Raw genomic sequence first — 23,050 nt, 5'->3', positions numbered from 1 at the left:
TGGCCCCGAGGCTGGCGACCCCGGAAACACCAGTTCGCCGCCTCACGCCGGAGGAGACGTGTTGGGGCCGGGTTCGGCTCTCGTGAACTCTGACCCAAGCATATGCGTTTCTCTTTCCGGGACAAGATGGCGCCGTCCACGCCGCTCCTTACAGGTGAGCTCTGAACGAGCAAGGGATTATTTCTTTACAGCAATAATTTTTGTGTCTCTAATCTTGGGCACCACCCGAGAAGCCTTGGAGTCTGATCCGCCTTTTCTTGTGGATTGTAGGAGAGCCGGAGGGCCTTTTGGATTTCTTGGTGTAGGGTGGCAGTCGGAAGTTAGGCTCTAGCCTCGGAGCTCCAGCATTCCCCTTCCCTTTTGCTCGTCCATCATTCTTTCCTGACACTTCAAGTCCTACAGGAATAGAGGAAGGGGCATAAAAACGAAGAGTGCTAGTGGGATTTGTTACTCTGGGTCTGCAATACTGGTGTTACACTAACGCTTATTTGGTGACAGGCCCTGTTGACAGAGTGAAGTCATTTAGCTAGCTCTGTAATAAGAAAAAAACGTAAACGTATGACTCGGTCTACTAGAATAACCACGCACATTAAATACACCTGAATTTAAGTGATATCGAATCCTGCACTCCTTGCTTTAATGAAATTTGTGGGACTGAGTAGGGCGAGTGGAGCTGCAGTAGTGTAGGTTTTAAGGGGATGAGAGTGTGGTCTGGGGTGGTAGCATATAATGAACATTATAAAGATAAAGTAGCAACGTTAGAACATTACAGGATTCCTGAGGTTTCGAAGCTGAGGCAGAGTTTATAATGTTGGAGAAGATAATAAACTTAGTCTTGGACAATGTCGGCGATGACTCTGGATTAATGGCTGGAGTCTCATATATGAGCATCAAGTAAGGAGAGGGGAGTTGGGAGGGAAAAGAAGGCTATAAGTTACCAATAACTTAATAACATTAAGGAAAAAGAAGCCTTTGAGAGAAAGGTTGTCTACTTTTGAGGAAAGGGGTTATTTCCCCCTGAGACTTGGGGGGAAAATAAGCTTTTGCACTTTTCACCATTCTACATTTTGAAATCTTTGTTATTAAGCACCCTGCCCATTCATATTCAATCTGGCTACCACAGTTCATTCACCACACATTTATCAAAAACTAATTTGTTAGATAACATACCAGGCAGATACTGCTTAAAAAGTAACTAAATGAATTTATTTCTGTAGCTTCATAAAGGTAGCTTGTATCTTACTTATAATTTTAGAATACTAAGTGCTTTTTTTGAACTTTAAAAACTGGTACATTTTAAAATTTGATCATTATTTTTTCCCTTTTAAAATCCTTACAGTGACTGCTTGCAGGGTAAATTCCATCCTGTTTAGCATAGCATATAGAACCCTTTATAATCCTTGAATAGCTCTTGTCATTCATTTTACTCCTTGCCATCCTATCCTATTTTGTTCTCCATCAATACTGAACTGCTCATAAAACCCTTGAACAACCTATTTCCTCAGTCTAACACTACTCTCTTCCTCTTGATTTGGCTGACGTCTTTTTGTCTTTTAAATTTCATTTTAGACATCATTACTTTGTGAAGTCTTTCCTTACTCTTCCCAGATAGTCTTTCCCCAGCCTATTTTGGTACCTCATATATACTTGAGGTTTTTGGGGTTTTTTCCCCACTTATCACATAGGGTAATTATCTAGTTGTTTAGATGCTTTTCTCCCTTGCTAGACTGTGAATTCCTTAATGGCAGGGGCAGAGCCTTATTCATCCCTGTCTTCTCAGTACCAAGTACAATGCTTGGTAAACAATAGACACTAAGTGGGTTTTTTTGTTTTTGTTTTGTTTTTTTATTTTTGGCTGCGTTGTGTCTTCATTGCTGCACGCGGGCTTTTCTCTGGATGCGGCGAGCAGGGGCTACTCTTCGTTGTGGTGCACAGGCTTCTCATTGCGGTGGCTTCTCGTTGCAGAGCGCGGGCTCTAGCCACACGGGCTTCAGTAGTTGTGGCACTTGGGCTCAGTAGTTGTGGCTTGCAGGCTCTAGAGCTCAGGCTCAGTAGTTGTGGCGCACAAGCTTAGTTGCTCCGCGGCATGTGGGATCTTCCCGGACCAGGGCTCGAACCCGTGTCTCCTGCATTGGCGGGCGGATTCTTAACCACTGTGCCACCAGGGAAGCCCAACACTAAGTGTTTAATGGAAGAATAAATTAATGAATGATAACCACTTTATTTGTAGTCAGATTAACCAAGAGTGACAGTTTTCTTACAGTGCTTAAGGTCAAGGACTTCGTAAGAGCTCAAGGGTTATCTAGTCTGTGTGCTCCAAATATTCTCATATTTATAGCAGCTCAGGGAAATTCACATTGCAAATTGGCAGAGTCAGGATTATATTCAGTCATTCAACTCCATGGCCCATTTTTCTTTCACTGGAACACACTGATTAACCTTTTAAACATTCTTAGTATAGGTATTTCAGTCAATAATAGATTCTTTTACTTCCAAAACCTTTTTTTAAATATAGACTTATGGGACTTTGGAGTTGTGAATAATTTAAAGATTATCCAGTAAATTTTATTAGTTATGACTTTCAATTGGAAATGACAAAAAGCTAAAGCAGGCAAAAAGGGGATATTTTAAAAATTATTTATTTTTGGCTGCGTTGGGTCTTCGTTGCTGCACGTGGGCTTTCTCAAGTTGTGTGAGCGGGGCTTACTCTTCGTTGTGGTGCGTGGGCTTCTCATTGCAGTGGCTTCTGTTGTTGTGGAGCCCAGGCTCTAGGCGCGTGGGCTTCAGTAGTTGTTGCACGCAGGCTCAGTAGTTGTGGTTTGTAGGCTCTAGAGCGCAGGCTCAGTAGTTGTGGCTCCATGGCATGTGGGATCTTCCCAGACCAGGGCTTTGAATCCGTGTCCCCTGCTTTGGCAGGTGGATTCTTAACCACTGCACCACCAGAGAAGCCCCGAAAAGGGGATTTTTTTTTTTAAGAAAAAGCTCATGTAACCTTAAAGCTTCTACTGTTACATCCAGGTATTCACATGACTCCAAAAAGCTGTTTTTCTTCCTCCTTCAGCTCTTGCTTTCTTTCCGATTAAACTTAGTGTCAGGCTGACGTTCTAATCGGGAGCTCCAGGTTTACAGTCAAGCAGCTCAACGGCCCCAGAGGAAAGTGCACATCTGTGCCAGTCTCAAGGCTGGCTGTCTTTGGCTTGGCTCATGCTCATCTTTGAATCAGTCAATTTTTAATCAGATCACCAGGACCAAATTATATTCTCACCCCTGGATATTTCCCAAAGGAAAACTAAAGTCTCCTAAAAGGGGGGCCTGGATGCTAGGTATGTAAAACAATAGCCTTTACATGAAGCCCATATTGTCCAATCAGCTTGCCTAGTTGAAGCCATTGAGATAATCAAGACTGAGTCATTTTCTTAAATTGATATATACTTCAGGGGATGTAAGCATTGGAAAAAGTATCATACTATAATGATCACCATATCCCTGGCATAGGACCCTTGTTTGTTGAAGTCCAGTAGTTTTCTCATATTAACTCAGGCCTAGAGCAATAAATAGTATGTGAGTATCTAGAAAGGCTAGTAAGTTTTAAAAAGATACTATATAGGTACAGTATTTAATGTAATTGTTGTTTTTAAACAGTTATTCTGTGTGAAACTCTGGCATTTATTTGTTGCTTTAATGAAAAGAACTGTTAGCATTCCAGATTTTTCTTTCCAGTAGAACATATTGCTGATCCTTTTTGATTAAGGGGAAAATCACTAAAAATAAGGAATCATATCAAGTGTCAATACACTATGTTAAGCTATCCCCACATTTTACTCAGTGTTTTACATTTAGTCGCTTCTAATTAAAATGAATTCCTCATTAGAAATTCATATGTAGAAAAAAATTGTTTCAGTTATTGAAAAGAGTTTGAGTCCATATTTATTTTTGCTTTTATTAACTTATAATGCAGTTTATGTTCTGTTATGAACCTGATTTTGTGTTTCTTCTGATAAACTTTGTATATCCACGTATTCAAGTTTGTATAAGAAGTTGCTCAAACTAATAAATCCAGTATAGTATCTTAGTGGTTCCAAAATGTCTTACAGCACTTTCTCATAGTTATGCTTCTATGTAGGGAAGTGTGAAAGAAAATATTTGTTTTAAATAGTGGTTTACATGTACGAACAAAACTATAATGACTCAATATGACTTTTATGATGAATTTAATTGATAATTAGTTCACATATAACAGACATATCTGTTGTAAAGCATCATGTACAAAGGTTGTCTAATTTAATGGGAATCAACAGTATCATCAGTGTATGAAGTAGCTTTGATATGTACTTTTGTCTTGCAGAATATGTTTTTATCTTAGTACAAAAATCTTGGTCTATTCGATTTTTAATTTTAATTTAACACCTCTGTCCTGTATTCCCAGGCAAATCAGTTCTTGAGAAATGTTGACAGACTTTTGATTGGTTTTATTTCTTGCCGTTTTGTGAACAAAGTATTACCAAAAAGGGATGGGCTTTTTAAAAGCCTTTTTATTTTGATATAAATTAAGACTTGAAAGAAGTTGCAGAGAGAATAAAGAAAGTTCCTGCATATCCTTCATCTAGCTTTCCCCAATGATAATATCTTATAGTATCTTAGCCAAACCAGGAAATTGACACTGGTACAGTCGTATTTACTAAACTGCTCTCCTTATTTGGATTTTACTAGTTTGTGCATATCTATATTTTATCATGTGTAGATTCATGTAGCCACCACTATCAGAATATAGAAATGCTCTGTCACCACAAAGATGTTACCCGTTTATCATTGGACCCTCCTTCCAACTCCAACCGTTGGCAACCACTGATCTGTCCTGTATCATGATAATTTTGTCATTTCATGAGTGTTATATATCCTGGTGAAAAGCCAACCATTTTTTTTTAGTAAGTTTTTATAGCATGGCCGAACATAATGATTTGTGATAAATATTGAATAGCAACCTTAATATAATACAAAATTATTGAGACTACCTAGTGAAATTATCTTGATTATTATTCAAGGGACAATTGAAATGTACTTCTAAATTTCAAACAACAACAGTTTGCCTTTTTTTCTCCATCTCTATGCAAAATACAAATGTATTTTCCTTAAAAAAAAAAGTTTTATAAATGGAGTCATAGACTATGTAACCTTTTAATTTTTGTTTTCAAAGTGTTCTTTATTTAGAATGTGAACATATGCATGTTGAAAAGCAGTTGATTGATTTGACTCAAGATTTTGCTTCTCCAGAAACATACTAAAACCAGTAATTGAAAGCCACATGAGACTGAATGCTACTTGAGCAAGAAAGACATGGCACTTTTCACACTGACATTTCTGTCGGTGTTGCCTTCTGAGATTTTGGCTTAATAATCTGCATTATTAAGTTAAGTGGGAGTTTTGCTCCCCCACTCCTGTCTTAGTCCATTCTGGCTCCTGTAACAAAAATATCATAGACTGGGTGGTAAACAACAGAAATTTATTTCTTACAGTTCCGGAGGCTGGCAAATCCAAGATCAGGGCACTGGCAGATTCAGTGTCTGGTAATCACCTGCTTCCTGGCTCATAGACAGCCATTCTGCACTGTGTCCTCACATGGTGGAAGAGACAAGGGACCTATTTGGGGCCTCTTTCATGAGGGCAGTAATCCCATTCATAAGGGTTCTTCCTTCATGATCTAATTACCTCCCCAAAGCCATTCCAAGTACCATTAGGGATTAAGTTTCAACATATGGATTTGGGGTAAGGGTACATAAACATTCACTCTTAGCAACTCTTTTGGGATCTTCTACATGTCTTAGTTTGGGATATAAGTATGAAATAGAAATTTTGGAAAAGGAAAACCTTGTACCCATACTGGTTGCCCTGAATACCCTGAAAGTTCCCACTGCTGTGGCCAGAAGGCTACCTTCATGGGTTCTGAGGTACAGCTGCCACTTTAATATAACGTACGAAAACTTTGGATTTTCACCAAGTGAACATTGTGGTCGGTAATAACAGCAAAGTCAACAGATACAGAGGACCAAGGTCACTAGGTACAAGTGTCATGAGAACACGGGAAGCTGAGATGAGCTAGGGAAAGCTTTTTTTCTTTTTTGCCAATCACTTCAGGCATGTGTTAAGGCAATAGGGCATGGTTTGATTGCATCATCATATGGTACATTTTAAAAGTATTGCGGCTTCGTTGGGTATACACTGATAATGTACTGTTTTGTTTTCCTAGATAAGTATGAGAATTTTGAAAGAGCGATTAGTGAGTTAAATTGTCACTGCAGCTTGTGGGAGGGACCTCATTAGGCTGACAGAATTTTATGCAACCTAGCAATAACATGTAATCTGACAACTACAAACCCCCTAGTTTGGGAAATTCACTTTTTATTAATCCCTCAAATAAATGTTTATTAAAACCTTAACTGTAGTATTAAGAAAAGAATGGCTTGTTTTCTTCTAAATCATAATGTATCATACATTATATTGCAGCAGACGATTGATTTGGTGACAAGAAACAACACAGCTTTGCCTGTGTAGTAAGAGAATTTTGATGCAATACTTGATTTTAGCCAGAACGCCAAGAAGCAGTTGAGAATTTCTGATGCTAAAGAATTAAACTTCGTAGTTTTCAAGTCTTCTAGGAAAACATTTCCTGACACAAAACGTTTACTAAATGTATTAGAGATTTTTAGAATAGATATTGTCATTGTTTCATTCAAGGTGTAGCAGTAGACTGAGCTCCTTTTGAAATCATCATTTTGAGTGTAGTGATGGACTCATTTTTTAAGATCCCTAATGCCTAGCACATGGAGCTGTGCAGGGGCCAGGTATAGAGCCTTGTAGGCAGTAGTGTGAGGAGTTTAGATTTTGATATATGTAGAACACTTTGCTAGACTCCATTCTATTCAAGGGCAAAGTACCCACAGCAGTTTGGCAACTCAGTTTAGTATATGAGGAAACATGGTATCCAGTTGTATACTTGTGGATATCTGACCAGAAACTCATTATTCAATTACGTGTTTACTCCCTTATTTTTCATCATTTCCACTAGAATGGAAGCTCTGTGAGTACATAGATTTTTATCTTGTTTGTCAGTGGTCCTTTTACTTTCATTCTAACTTAAAAACAAAAAATTATTTATTTATTTATTCATTCATTCATTTTGGCTGCGCCAGGTCTTAGTTGCGGCACGCGGGATCTTAGTTGTGGCGTGCGAACTCAGTTGCGACATGCGTGCAGGATCTAGTTCCCTGACCAGGGATTGAACCCGGGCCCCTTGCATTGGGAGTGTGGAGTCTTACCCACTGGACCACCAGGGAATTCCCTCAGTCTAACTTTAAATTATTTACTTTGGGAAGGTAGATATATTATTTTCAATATCTGAAGATTGAGCTAGTTAATTTACAGGTAGAAAATTGATGTTATGAGAACTGTCCCTTGAGAAGGGAAAGGATATAGGGATCAGAGTTGGAGCCAAGAGTGGCCCCTCGCTACCAACTTTGCTGCTGAAGAGTGGGAGATTTGTGAATAGCTGGCAGAAAAGAAAGGAAGTGAAATTGTAGCCATGGACTTCAGTAAAACTTTTTCCTTTCTTCAGCTCTTATACTGTTGCTGCTAGCAGGAGTTCTAGCTGATAAAATAGTTACTCATCACCAAGTCCTGTCAGTTTTCGCTCTTGAATATTGAACACTTATTCTCCACTTTCCATTTCCACTGCCCTACCCTGGTCCAAGTTTTGTATTGTTTTGTTTTTTTTGTGGCCGTGCTGCTCGGCTTGCAGGATCTTAGTTCCCTCCACCAGGGATGGATCCCAGGCCCCTGGCAGTGGAAGCTTGGAGTCCTAACCACTGGACCACCAGGGAATTCCCAAAGTTTCTATTATCTCTTCTGTAGGACTACTGCAGACCATCTTGAGTAGTTTCTTCACATCTTACTGCCTTCTGGTTCACTGTCTACACTGTACCAAGTTGAGCTTTTCAAATTGCAAGTCTGGTTTTAAAAATCTGCCTAAAACTTTTTTGAAGTTTCCCAACATTCTTAGGCTGCAGTCCAACGTTGCCTAACTTAAGCCACAGGATCCTGCTTGGTCTGAGCCCTGTTTTCTTCTCCAGATCCACCTCCTTCCAGCCACGCAGGCCTCCTTTCCATTCCTGTGACGCTGTCATCTCTCTTGTCACAGAGTTTCTGTGACTGTTACTGTTCTCCTTGCTTGTTAACTGCTGTTCATCTTTCAGATCTCAGCACACAAATCACTTACTCAAGGATGCTTTCCCTAACCTTCCATTTTTAGATTAAAACTCCATATTATTCACTGTAGTAGCCTCTTATATCTTTCCTTTGTAGCACTAAATGCAGTTATAGATTTCCATATATTTGACTAATTATCTGATTAGTGAGGTCAGGGACAGGCTGATTTTCCTCCCTAATGTATCTGCAGTACTCAACATAAGGTTTTGGTGGTAGTTTTTTTTTCCTCCAGTAAGCATTTGCTGAATGAATGAATCATTTTATTTGGTTCAGCTTTAGAAGCTTCTAATTCAGTCATTTTAAAAAAGTATAATCTAGTTCTGTAGATGTTTCTGCTTATTTAATCTTGAACTTTGTTCCCACTTAATTTTTTAGAATATTACTATCATTGGGAGTTTAGTAAATGAATGTATCTCATCCTGCTTGTTCTCTTAGCTTGAGAAATTGTAAATATATTAATAATGTCATATTTTTTAAGAACTTTGAATGAATTTATACTATATTTTTATGTTATTATTTTACATAAGGCACACAGTATTTTAAAGTTTATATTTTGCTGATTGGGGCACAGATTCAGAGGTGGGGAGGATCTAAGATTCCACAATCAGATAGGAACTGAGGTCTACCTTTGAGTTCATGTCCTTTCTACTATAATACAACTGCCTTTCACTGGTGACAGTTACAATTTTGAGTTTTTAATGATAAAAGTTACTTGAGAGAGTAAGCTGATACAAAGAAGATTTAACTTAGACTCAGCTCCTAATTCTGTTTCCAACATCCATACATTTTGAAAATGAGATTAGAAAATAATGTGAAAACATAATACTAAGATCACTTTTTTCCATTTGAATGAAGGAATATAAGTATGAATGCTGTATCTCAATGCAAATGCATAGATTTCTTGTAAGATAGATAAAAGTGGATTTATTGAAGTAGTCTCCTTAGAGACTAAATGAATTTGCTCTATAGGAAAAGAAGTAAGAGGGATATTACCTGTCTTAGTCAGTTCAGGCTGCTGTAACAAAGTACCACATACTGGGTAGCTTATAAACAACAGAAATTTATTTCTTACAGTTCTAGAGGCTGGAAGTCTGAGACCAGGGTGCCAGTATGGTCAGGTCTGGTGAGGACCCTCTTGTTCGTTGACTGCCAACTTATTGTATCCTCTGTGTTTTTCTTGTAAAGGTACTAAACCCATTCATGAGGATTCCACCTTTGTGATCTAATAACCCCCTAAAAGGCTCCACCTTCCAATCCCATCACATTGGGATTAGGGTTTCAACATGAGGATTTTTGTGGAGACACATTCAGTCCATTGCATTACCTATTTATTTCTCAGCGATTATATGATTTTTATGCAAGAGGAAGAAAAGTGTGCCCTTTTAATGCTGATGTTTGATAGTTCTATGAAATGTTTAATGATTTCATTAGTATTTTGACTGAAAGCTTCTTTTTTTTTAAACATTTGTGATAACTGAGTATTTATTAACAAAGTAATGGTGGTTCTTTCCCTTTTTTTTCTTTAGTCCGAGGGTCAGAAGGACTATACATGGTGAATGGACCACCACATTTTACAGAAAGCACAGTGTTTCCAAGGTATGGTTTATTTTGTCAAGTAATGTTACAGAGAACTATACAATGCACTCTAAAGTATTTTTGTTGTTATATTCTGAACAAAAAAGAAAAAGAACAGGTAAGCTAGTTTCTTGGGACATATTATATAATATTAACAGAAGATGGAAAGAATGAAAGAATACATATTCTCTATCAAGAAAAATGATCTTTAGATTTGAAAATAATAGCTTAAGCATGTTTAAAAGAAAAGGTGTAGGCAATAGTGTAATTCAGTTCATGCCTCTAGCTTAGAAGAATTTTATCTTAGGGACTGAGGAAAAACCAGTAAATGTGATAGCCAAACCACTGCCTATAATCTTCGATAAATTATAGAATGAAAAAGTATAAGAAATGAAATATACAAAAAATATATACATATAAATATATAGCTAGATAAATAGAGAGACATTTTTCCCAAAAAGAAATAATGGAAAGGTAAACCAAAAACTAACAAAAGTCATTATCTATAGGAGGAGAGAGAATTGCAAGATCCAGGGGACATGTCTGTAAATGAACTTTGGTATATATAGTTTCGACTTTGGACCACGTAATTGTTTTAAATTTAAAAAAATATTTAAATGGAAAATGGGAACAAGTGAACCTAGCTTTATATTAAGTTGGTGACATAACCATATGATGATGTACAATATTCTTAAATGCATTCAATAGTTTTATTATTAATAGAAAATTGATGTTATCCTTTTAAATCTATTGTAGGGTAAAACAAATAAATAATTATATTAATGTCATTAGGAACCAAAGTTTCAGCATAAGAGTGAAGTGGGGAGATAGACTTGCATGTATCAATATGAATTCATGATTTCTTTTCATAAAAACATTTGTATTTCGTAGTTCTGTCCACTCTAAAGGGCTAGAGCCAGTGATAACCTGGTAGCAGTAAATACGTCACAGATTATGATTTCTAAATGCCATTCTTCACTAAAAGGAACCAGTTCCTTGGGGGAGTGGTCAACTCCAGGTATAGGACAAAAAATGTATGAGTTGAGCCATACATATCTTGTGCCAGAAAGCAAGGAAGTTATAAAAGGCTAATGGGGTTTTGCTAAACTGTCACAGGAGTCAACATGAAGGGGTTTATACCAACCTTAGATGGGACAATTTGAGCATTAAGAAGAATAATGACTCTAAGAATTAAGATGTGTTAAGTATATAAGTAGTCTGTAAAAAAATCCTCCTCCCTCCAAATCTTATTGGTCAGCATTAGAAATTGATGGGATCCTTGTTCATTACTTTGAAAATTGATAAAGAAAGAAAAAAATCAAGCATTTATGTTGCCTTTCCTGTACAAACTATTTTTCAGTAACCAAATTGTTGATGAGGAAAACTTCTTTATAGAACAGTAATAAATTTAAAAAGAATGATGGGATTAGATAATCACCATTTCGTTATCCTAAAGAAGTCATGTATCAGTGGTTCTCAAACTTTTGCATGCATCACAGTCATCTGAAGAGCTTGTTAAAACACAGGATACTGTTCCCTCTTCAGATTTTCTGATTCATTAGATCTGGGGCAGGGGCCCAAGAATTAGAATTTTTAACAAGTTCCTAGGTAATGCTGACACTGCAAGTCTAGGGTCCACACTTTGAGAACGACTGATCTACGCAAATGATCATTAAAAGATGCTGTTAGATGAACTGTTGATAGGGAACTTTATAATCAGGCTGCCATCATCTGACTCTATTGACCATTGTTTTTTACTAGACTCAGTTCTCTAGAACCTTGTTACAGGAAGTATGGGCCCAAGATCAGCCATACTGGCATCACCTTGAGCCAGTGCAGAAATCAAACATCAGAACATCTCAGGCCCTTCGCAGCTTACTGAATCAAAATCTGTATTTTAACCAGCTCCTCAGTGATTTGTATGCACATTAATATTTGAAAAGCACCACTTTAGAAAATAAGAGTCTGTGTTAAAGCTTTTGTGCTGCGCTTCATTGGGGTGTGCAATCCCAAGGCAGCAGGAGTGAGGGGGAAAGAGAAATGAGACAAGGAAGAAGTGAAAGCAAATATAGAGTGAGGTGCACTGAACTGACCACAGATTCACAAAATCCATCCAAGTTGCTTGGTCATGCAGAATTTCTCCAGAGAGGTTGTATAGAACCACTGTGCCTTAGAACAATCTGTTTTGAAGAGGATGGGTACGAAATTGGTCTGCAGCCAGAATCTTTTGATCTGTTCGGGTTGAATCTGAGTGCCCATGCTTCTCTTCCTGCTACTGCAATAGGCATAATGGAAGCCGTGCTGAAATGGGGCCTTCATTCTTGGAGAGTCTGAGACAACCAGTGGTGTTAGGAGATGAGGTGGCCAGGTCTCTTCGTTGAATAGCTGGTGCCTGGGAGCAGGAAGGATTAGGTGAGTCTGAGCAGGCGCATAATGAGTCCAGTACAATCTCAGCATCACTGAGAGCAGAACAAGGAGACATTATGTGTCTCCTGGTAAGTTGCAATAGGAACTATGCGGTACTTACCTTCTATGAAGATTTTTTAAAATCTGCTTCTAATCAAGCTTTCAGATGAATGGTCCTTGAATTTGGCTGCACATTAGAATGACTTGGGGAGCTTTTAAAAAACCGGATATCCAAATACTGGCTATTAAATGATAGTAAGGAATTATTGTTAATTTCATGAGTTAAAGTGGCATGGTGGTGGTTCTCTTTTTTAAAAATGCCCTCGTCAGTTAGAGATGCATACTGAAGTACAGAGTAAAACGATATGACATCTGGTTTTGCTTTAAAATATTCTGGCATTAAATATGAAAGTAGGGAGTAGATTAAAGAAAACTGACCATGAGTTAATAATTATTTAAGCTTGGTGATAAGTGTGTAGGGGGGTTATCATACTTTTGCTCTATTTTTGTGTATATTTGAAATTTTTCATTTAAAAGGTTGTTCCAGAAGGAAATAGACAAAATTTTCCAAATGCCAAAATTAAGAAAAGAATTGAAGTCTGGATACTATAGTCTAGGAAGCTTGCCTTCATTCTTAAACAGAATTCTAGAATGAGTTATTAAAAAGACAATTTATAATCATTACAATAAGGAGGTAATTATTGGAGTCAAAATGAGCTTGCTAAGAATAAATTGTTTCACGTTTATCTCATTTCCTTTCTGAGTAGAATTTCCAGACACATCAGAATAGAACTATAAACATGATTTTAGCAAAGTATGTGAGAAATGAGAAAGTCTTTTGGTTGAATGATGTTAGTGACAGAGTTGTCATTGGTTAAGAGCTGTGAAGTCAGCTGACTAATAAGTTGATTTAGTTTGAGGGAAGGACTATTGGTGAGCCACAGGAGCTTGTTAAAAGGTCATCCAATATTCTCATAATTAATTTAGATGATAGCTTAGAATTATGTTTAATAACTTATATTTTACTTAAATCTGTGAGGAATGACTAATGCTTTTAAAAGGGAAAATGAAGATATAAGTAGATATCAGTAGGCTGGAATAATAGACCAAAAGTTGGGTAAGATTTAAAAAGAATAATTGTAAAATTCTGCCTTAAGGTTCAGAAATAAGTTGCACAAGTATAGAATGGAGGACATCTTGGTCATAGCTATTTATGTAAGGGAGTGAGAAAAAAATGTTTTAGTAACTATACACTGAGGATAAGCTACCATTATTGTATGATTGCAGAAACACAAATGTCATCTTCAGATGAATTAATGCAAAGACAGTGTCCAGGACTTCCCTGGTGGCGCAGTGGTTAAGAATCCGCCTGCCAATGCAGAGGACACGGGTTCGAGCCCTGGTCCAGGAAGATCCCACATGCCACGGCGCAACTAAGCCCGTGCGCCACAACTACTGAGCCTGCACTCTAGAGCCCGCGAGCCACAACTACTGAAGCCCGTGTGCCTAGAGCCCATGCTCCACAGTAAGAGAAGCCACTGCCATGAGAAGCCCGCGCACCGCAACCAAGAGTAGCCCCTACTTGCGGCAACTAGAGAAAGCCCGCACACATCAACGAACACCCAACGCAGCCAAAAATAAAAAATAAATAAATTTATTTAAAACAACAACAACAGAAACAAAGACATTGTCCAGTTTAGAAGGGGTGTACTGGTCAGTTCTGTGTGTGTCGTTATTTGACAATTCAAATATTTGTTAGCCACAAAGTTCTGATCTAATGTTGTGACTGCACATATGGACATCTACTGTACACACATGCACACATTTCTGTTTGGGTCTTCATTATCACTGGGAGGTGTACTCACAGTAGCCATCTCCAGTTGAGAAATACAGTACTTAAAGTTTTGATCGTTTGATAGAATGTTGCCAAGAATTTCGAGTTCCACAGGTTAGTTTTTGTACAGAATCCTGCATCCATATTTTTTTAATGTGAAGATCCTTTTATCGTTGTTATACTTTCTGTCTCTGCACATGAGAAATTGGTGGAAGGTCTTTGTCCTTGAAATCCAGGGTCACCTCTTGGCCGCTTGAGGATATTTTATCCACCATTGTTTTGTTATGCAGGTAGTTTGGGAAATTCTTCACAAAACCTCCGTGTTGAAATCCTTCAGCTCTCTCAAGATATAAGGGCTGACAGCTGGTAGCTTCCACATACACCTACATTTTTGGGTTTTCATACCAACTAGTTATTTACCCAAAAGGGCTCTATTTCTTACTTAACATTGGTCTGTTGGTATAAAATCAATTTCCAGCCTTACAGTGGTAGTTGGCACTGCATTTTAAGCGAGAAAGTATTTTTGGTAGACTAAAGCATTTTGGAATTATTTTCTAAAATTTATGTAAGTTCTTAGTCATTAAATTTGTGGTAAGATTGTGGATTTTTAATCAGATTTTTTAAAAAAGTATTAATGCTTATGAATTTAAGCTTTTTTTCTTATTATTTTCAGAGAATCTGGGAAAAATTGCAAAACCTGTACCTTTAGTAAGGATGGGACCTTGTTTGCCTGGGGCAACGGAGAAAAGTGAGTGTTCATTTATATAACATTTTATGTGTGTGTTGTGAATATAAAACATAATTGTTTTATGTGAATAACATGTATTTGGATATCATTTATAAAGTCCATCTTTTAATGTGTTGGTGCTGTTAGGTATTATCTCCAATATAACATCCATAGAACATCTACAAAGTTGTTAGTTTCTATTTATGTGCCAGGACTTCTTTGAGTTCTCTAGTTACTTAGAATGAAAAAGTAACATATGGGGCTTCCCTGGTGGCGCAGTGGTTGAGAGTCCGCCTGCCGATGCAGGGGACACGGGTTTGTGCCCCGGTCCGGGAAGATCCCACATGCCGCGGAGCGGCTGGGCCCGTGAGCCATGGCCGCTGAGCCTGCGCATCCGGAGCCTGTGCTCCGCAACAGGAGAGGCCACAACAGTGAGAGGCCCGCGTACAGCAAAAAAAAAAAAAAGGGCAATTAATTTAATGCAGAAGAAGCTGAGAGGTTGTTTTAAATAGTGCTCTAAGTGATTGGTTAGGGTTTCTTAAGTTCTGCACTAACATTTAGAGAATAACTCTCTTTGCTTGTTTATGGTAGATACCTTATATCTTTGCTGTTAACTTATTAACAACTGTCTATATTTATTACTGTTAGTTTTATTGTGTACAACAGCATGTCATCTAAATATAAGTTATTCAAAAGTATGTTTGGTATAGTCTGTATTACATAAAATAATCAGATTACAAAATTGGTCTTGCCAAAAAAAAAGTATTTTGGTTCAGTGTTCATAATTTCACTTAGAAAACCAATTCTTTTCAATTTTCCATAGTCACTGTATTTCAGTTCACAGCAGGAAAATGCCTGAATATTTGTTGCTTGGTTTAAAGTTATTTTTGTTGTTTTTAGCCAGATATAATATCTTAGGTTTTTTAAAGGGGGAAAAATGATTGCATCCTTTTAAAAAGTATATTTTAAATGTTTCTTACACAGTGGTACTATATTCTGAGGTCTTTCAGCTATCAGGTCAGATTGGATTAACACATGATTTTTAAAAATGCTAAAATGATTGCATTGAATTAGTTGATTCATTTCTATGACTATAAGTAGCTGGCAGAATTAGCTTTTATAATTAAAAATGTTCATCAGTATTTTATTTTTTTTTAAGTTATTGAATCCAACCAACAAACTACTACTCTCAAATTATTAAGGATATAATTATATTGGGTCCTATTCACAGTGTTAACAGACAGTCTGACTCTCAGCCTCAAGGAAAGGACGTACTCTCAACTTTTCTTATTTCTTTAGGTGAAACCTATTGTGGGTATTTGGGGGTTTTTTTCCAATCCATATTTTATTATTTTTCTAATATTTATATATATATATTTTTATTTGGTTGCACTGAGTCTTAGCTGTGGCATGGGAACTCTTAGTTGCGACATGCATGTGGGATCTAGTTCCCCACCAGGGATCGAGCCCAGGCCCCCTGCATTGGGAGTGCAGTCTTAACCACTGCGCCAGGGAAGTCCCTAAATCCATATTTTAGTTTACACTATTTGAGTAATGAGTTGATAGAAATTTACTATCTGATGGGACATATCATACATCTTTTCATTGCCTATTATCTTTTTGAGGTATCCGTTATTCTACTAGCTTACAGTTTATTGAGTAAGTCTGTTTTCACTTTGGCAATTATTATTAATTTTTTATATGTCATATCTCCACTTTGTTTTCTGTTGGATTCAACTCAGTCCTCTTAATATGTCCCTACATGTTGTGTCCATCTTTTTAATAGATTTTTTTATACCTGGTTCTAGCATTTATTTCCTTAAGGTGCTGCAGCCACAACAATACATATTGTTCCTGGGGCAAGAGAAACAGATATAGTGTATTGATTGTGGTCTTTGCTGGGTTCACGGTTAACTAAGTCAGAAGCTATAACTGATTTTTCCTTAAATGTGTGCTTATTAAATTAAAATAAACACCCTTCATTAAACTAAGAATAACTTTAAAGTTTATTAACAACAACAAAAAAGAAAGCTTCATGTAATTCTAAAATATGTAATTTACGGTAAGTTGTAAAGAATCTACAGTCGTAAGTGTGTGTGTTTGTGTGTATGTTTCTGTCTTTAAATAATATATGGTAATTGTTTATTCTTACCAGTTGCCACTTATCCTAACCCAGCGTCCTCAAACTTGAGTTGAACAAAGTAACTTTAAGGAACTTCTGCAATGAGATGGAGTATCTTCTTTTCTTTCTTTCTTTCTTTCACCACAAGGACTACGTAAGAGCAAGTCAGGCCAAACAGGTTTCAGCGCATTGCTCTGGCATTTATTAGGAGTATGCTCTTGGGCAAATCATCAGATCATTTCATTTTTCTAACCTTCAGTTTTACCATTTGTAAAATGGAGATGATAATACCTGTTTTATGAGATTGTTGTGAGGATTAAATGAGAAAATGTACATAAAGTGGTTAAACCAGAACATGGTTCATAGAAAGTGTCCCCAAAAGTGGAAACTGCTTTTTTTTTTTTTTTTACAATTATTGTCTTTTTTGTCATTGTACCACGATAATTCTTACAGTAATATCTTTTGTAGACTGCTTCTGAGATTTTTATAGACATCAAAAGTATCCTTGCTGATTTCCCTAACCGCTGCAGTTTCCATTTACTCAAATTAAAAAATATATACTTTTCATTTTCTCTTGGATTTGAAATTCGTCAGCTTGTCTGTAGATTTGTTCTGTGTTCACTTAAACGCCTGTTTTTTCCTTTTTGGTTGAAGGTGGTATCTATTGTATCTTTGTGCAAATTCTATACTACTTCCCAACACCAGCCTTAAATAGGGGCCTTTTGGTAAAATGTACACTCTTTTACGTTAAAGTGTTTATTGGATATTTTCTAGAACTGACTGAAAATTGATTTTTATGAGGAATGAACACTTTAGAGTGATCTGTACTTAAAAAGAAGTATGAATGTTTTGGATAGTGCTGGCTATTGTGAAACAGTGTTTCATTGCTGAAGTAATTTCTTTTGAAACCAGAATAAATGTTATCAATGTCACTAACAAGGGACAACTGCACTCCTTCGACCTTCCAAAGACAGTTTGCCTTGAGTTCTCGCCAAAAAACACTGTCCTGGCAACGTGGCAGCCTTACACTAGTAAGTATTTTCCAATTGTAAAAATATTCTGACAGGACCAACTCAGTGGGGAAAAAAAGGAGGTTTATAACCTTATAGGAAAGTAATTAATATTTATGATAGTAAATAGTGTTTGAGAATATTTTTAATTGACAATGAATCTTGTATTCCCCAAATAGAATGTACTTTAAGTAATTTCAAGGTATAGTAAGTTAGTGAGAAGATCCATCATGAGATAGAGGAAAAGAAAAAAGCTCAAGGGAAAATTTGTAAAGTAAATAACCAATGGATAGAGAAGATCGCAAAAATTAAGAAGAATAATGACCTTTAAAATAAAAATCGTTTTATATAATTATAAATGAAAGAGGAAGTACAGTAGACACAACATCTAAGAAATGTTTATGGTGTGACAAAGGTAGGAAATGGTGTGTCATTTTCTAACGCATTTAAAGATCTAATATACATTATATGAACATTTTATTGGCTTGGCCAACAGTTCGTTGGGTTTTTCCATAACATCTTACAGAAAAATCCAAATGAACTTTTTAGCCAACCCAATATATAGCTGTGCTTCATAGATCAGTGATAAAATATTGGGTCCCGGTATAGGGCTTATTTTAAGAAGCATTTTGTAATAATGTGGATATTGTTGAATAAATATATGATAGTAGCTCATTGTTGGGTTATGAACTTCCTGAGTTCGTTCTTCCAAGAGGCATGGACTCTAATGAATATTATTTTTCCAAGTAAGTAAAAGGGAAATTGAGAATCAGTTGAAGACTGTGAGTGGTTTTATATAACTTTTTTTCATGTGTGTGACTTACAGACACAGCTTTCGTGATAAGACAGTTTAATCTGTTTAACAGCAAGCTATGTCACACTTAATCTCTTAAGTATTCTTAAAAACTGTAGTAATTAACTCATTTCAGAAATAACAAAATTCTGCTCAGACAGCCGTCATATTGTCATAGCTTTAGGAATGGATGATTAAATCTATAATTAAAGCTAAAGGGGAAAGTTGATTTAAAGCAGCTCTTACCCGATCTTTATAATCTTGTTCAAATTTTTTCTAAGAATGAAATCTTTTTACTAGTGTTAGGAGACAATTACTGCAAAAATTTTTGTTTTTATGGCAGCTTCTAAAGATGATACAGCTGGGATACCTAACCTACAACTTTATGATGTGAAAACTGGGACATGTTTGAAGTCTTTCATCCAGAAAAAAATGCAAAATTGGTAAATAAATGCTTTAAAATACTAATTATTTTTAAATATTTTAAATATCTTTGTTGTATGTTATTTTTTTCTCTGGTATTGATTTAGAAAATAACTTCTCAGATCAAAATCTAGATCTTTAAGGATTTTGTATGTGAGAATGTAATAGAGTAAAAACTTGATCTTTTATTTAGTATTTGAATCAAAAGGAATAATATTTTTCTATTATATATGCTGACTAAAACTATTAGTAACTGACTTGACATCATATTTATAAGTATTTTTCCTTAAATAGTAAACAATATCATAAACTTTAACATGTTAACATATGATGTTACATTCTATTTAAAATTTTTTAATATTCTTTCTTTTCAATGTAGGTGTCCATCCTGGTCAGAAGATGAAACTCTTTGTGCCCGAAATGTTAACAATGAAGTTCACTTCTTTGAAAACAACAATTTTAGTATGGAAAGATTTATGAAATAATTTTATTATTTGCTATAAATATGTACAGTTTTTATTGCCTTATATGGTATCATAGGGTTCTCCTAAATACTGTTAATATATTAACAGTTGCTGTTATAGTAATTCATTTGAATAACTCCAAGTGTAATTGCTAGTAAAACTTTATAACACAAACATTCTTTTATAATAAACTTTTACTATCTAATAATTACTATTAAGACATTTGAGTACCTCTTTCTGAGTTTAGTTGCTATTGAAATTCTGTGATACAAATTTTTAAAATATTTTGTTGTGTAGAATTTCAAATACAAAAGTAGACACCTAGTCCCATAGCCATCAGCCCATTGCCAAACCTTCTTCATCCATGCATCTGTCCACCTACCATCTCTTCTACTCTGCTAAAGAAAATTGTAGACATCGTATAATTTTACCTATAACTATTTCAGTATGTATTCTGAAGATTAGGGCTCTTAATATTTTTTTCAAACTTAGTCATAATACCATTATCACAGATTATAGAATATCTGGTCAGTGTTCAAATTTCTAATAATTGAAAATGTGATAATTTTTTTAAAACTCAGGATCCAAATAAGGTCCTTCACATTGCAATTGATTTATATATCTTTTAAGTTTCTTTAAGCTATAAGTTCCCTCTCCATTCTTTTTTCCCCCTTGCAATTTATTATTTAAGAAACAAAGTTACTTGTCTTATATATACTCCCATATTTGAGTTTTGCTCTTGTATCCCATTCTGTAATTTAACATGTTCATCTGTTTCCTGTAAATAACTATTTGGATCCAGAGTTGATCAGCTTCAAGTTCTTTTTTGGGGAGCTGAGGGCAAGACTACATCATAAGGCTATGTTCAATTCTTTTATCAAGAAGCACATAATGTCTCATTGTCTTTAATTTTGTATGGTTAATTGGCGTTAATGTTCAATGCGTGGTTAAAAATTGGTGATACTATAGTTTCCCTCCTTCCCCTATCATTTATTAGCTGTACTACCTCTATAAGGAGAAATTCCCCTTTCTACTGTTTGGTTACCTAGTGGACCATTTATATGGGAAAGGCAAAATAAGTATTCTTCTCCTTTATCACTTTTAATAAAATGAGTTCTTTCTCTAGCAATCTCCATTGCAACCGATTAGTCCCCACCCCCAACCTAATGAACTATGGATTTAAACATGATGTGTTTCAATCCATTTTAATTACTATTCTTATTGATTCTCAAATTGTCCCATCATTGGTCAATTAGTCTTTAATGACTTTTTTGCTACATGGTAGGACAAATCATTCTAGGATTATCTTGTATATTTCTTGCTGTACACCTAGAATCAGCCAATTCTCCAATATACTCTGCTCCCTTTTAGTGGAAAATGGTATTTAGAGACCACAGTCTGGGTGTAGAGGATTCTCATTGCTACTGTGTTGATTGATCATTGTTTCTAGGCCTTTTTTTTTTTTTTTAATCTTATATCTGTATTGCCTTTTGCCAACACCAAGAATGTGTTTCTCTGGGATAACAGGGGTGATAGTTTGAGAATATCACATCCACATAATTATTCATTTGCTTTATTCTTCATTGACCACATAGCATTCTTAGAATAGCAATACCAATAGTAACACCTATAACATGATTACTGAAAAATAATTTAAAGAAGAAAGTTTTGCAGTTCCTTTTGTCCTTAGAATATTCCATTGGTGACTGAACACTTTTTAGTACAGTCACTGACTTACAATAGTTTGAGTTAAGATTTTTCAACTTCATGATGGTGTGAAAGTGCTATGTATTCAGTAGAAATTGTACTTTGAATTTCAATCTCTTCCTGGGCTAGCGCCATGTGGAATGGTACCCTCTCGTGATGCTGGGCAGCAGCAGTGAGCCACAGCTCCCAGTCAGCCACATGATCACAAGGGTCAACAATTGATACACTTAGAACTCTTTTGGACCTGTGCAGACATTATGTTTTTCACTTTCAGTTGATTATTCAATAGATTACATGAGATATTCAACACTTTATTATAAAATAGCCTTTGTGTTTAATGATTTTGCTCAACTGTAGACTAATATTAAGTGTTCTGAGCACTTAATATTTAAGGTAGTCTAAGTTAAGCTATGATGTTCAGTACATAAGGTTTATTAAATGCATTTTCAACTTATGATATTTTCAACTTACCATGGGTTTATCAGGACATAATCCCATCATAAGTCGAGAAAGTAGAATGGGAATTGGCAGATGTTCACATGTACAGAAGATGGCATGCAGGCTGATTTTGACACCATCTACACAGTCATTTAGCATTACCCTTCAATTTCCTGCTTTTGAGGCTTAATCCTTTCCCCACTAATTTGGGGTTAGCTTCCTCGCTTATCTTCCTTGCCTCTTTATGAGCATGCCAGAAGAAGGGGGCTGCCAGATTAGCAGTTTGGTATGCTACTTTTGAATAGCTGTTGGTCTCTATATTTGAACAAAGAAAGAGTAATAGCTCTTGATCCCATTAACTAGGAGAGTGTAGTGTTCATAACATGGTTTCTTACTGCCTGGCACAGAGTAAGCACTCAACAAATATCGGCCATCGTTATAGTTACTATTGTTGATTATCATTGTTGTGGATCTGCTTATCACATTAGTTACAGAATTTTCATTTCCACGTTCTACAGTAGCAAGCTAGGGTCATCTGTCCCATCAAATGGGCTCTAAGACTACTTTAGTTCAGAGATTTAAGAGAAGAGAACTGATATTTATTTAATACCTACTGTGTGCCTGGCACTGTACACTAGGAATTAGGTATGTAATCCCATTACTTGCCCAAGGTCACACAGTGACTGAGTAGGAATTCAAGCATAGGTCTGTCTCACTCACCCATGCTTTTTCCACTCTGTTACTCTGCCTGACCGACATGAGACTACAGTGAGCCGTTTTGTGTATAGTTACGTTAACCTTTTATAATGCATTCAGAATTTGAGATATTTCTATTAGCTTCTCTCATTAATCTAATACCATTTACTTTTTTTTAGATACATTTGCAAGTAAGTTGCATTTGAAAAAAATTAATGATTTTGTGTTATCACCTGGACCCCAGCCATACAAGGTAACTGCTAATGTTTTTGTTTGTTCATGTGGAATATTATGAGATTAAACCTTTTCCTAGTTTTTAGTGACTTTAAAAACATGTCCATCTTAGTTTATATGCTTCAAAAAATTTAAGTCATTATTTATGTCTGTGTATCTTAGGTGGCTGTCTATGTTCCAGGAAGTAAGGGTGCACCTTCATTTGTTAGATTATATCAGTACCCCAACTTTGATGGACCTCATGCAGCTTTAGCCAATAAAAGTTTCTTTAAGGCTGATAAGGTTACAATGCTATGGAATAAAAAAGGTATGATAAATATATTTTATCTCCCATTTTGTTTATCAAGCATTAATTTAGACTT

The 23,050-nt window shown here is 36.1% G+C and overlaps 1 protein-coding gene across 9 annotated transcripts in view; it reads left to right on the top strand.

Annotated features, from left to right (window-relative positions):
- Window positions 1-2: 2 nt before the first annotated feature.
- EIF2A (eukaryotic translation initiation factor 2A) overlaps window positions 3-23,050 on the top strand; it is a 37,810-nt gene continuing 14,762 nt past the window's right edge. Inside the window, exons 1-9 of one of the 9 annotated variants that reach the window (XR_003429943.1) lie at window positions 349-894; window positions 9,334-9,377; window positions 9,786-9,855; window positions 14,748-14,822; window positions 17,836-17,954; window positions 19,070-19,169; window positions 19,529-19,611; window positions 22,634-22,707; window positions 22,851-22,995. Coding sequence is in view for 8 of the 9 variants with exons in the window: in XM_027092847.1 (XP_026948648.1) it covers window positions 809-894; window positions 9,334-9,377; window positions 9,786-9,855; window positions 14,748-14,822; window positions 17,836-17,954; window positions 19,070-19,169; window positions 19,529-19,611; window positions 22,634-22,707; window positions 22,851-22,995 (796 nt within the window). In the remaining variant the exon portion in view is untranslated. Of the gene's footprint in view, window positions 155-348; window positions 895-9,333; window positions 9,445-9,781; window positions 9,856-12,118; window positions 12,247-14,747; window positions 14,827-16,956; window positions 17,078-17,835; window positions 17,955-19,069; window positions 19,170-19,528; window positions 19,612-22,633; window positions 22,708-22,850; window positions 22,996-23,050 lie in introns of those variants that run through there. The other 8 variants (XM_027092847.1, XM_027092848.1, XM_027092852.1 and 5 more) reach the window with 8 other exon arrangements.

Source organism: Aethalodelphis obliquidens, unplaced genomic scaffold (genome assembly GCF_003676395.1).
Source record: "Aethalodelphis obliquidens isolate GAN/ISIS:26980383/991018 unplaced genomic scaffold, ASM367639v1 scaffold81, whole genome shotgun sequence".
Taxonomy (NCBI): Eukaryota; Metazoa; Chordata; class Mammalia; order Artiodactyla; family Delphinidae; genus Aethalodelphis; species Aethalodelphis obliquidens.
Note: the sequence above shows the minus strand (reverse complement) of the source record. Positions and strands in the feature narration are given on the sequence as shown.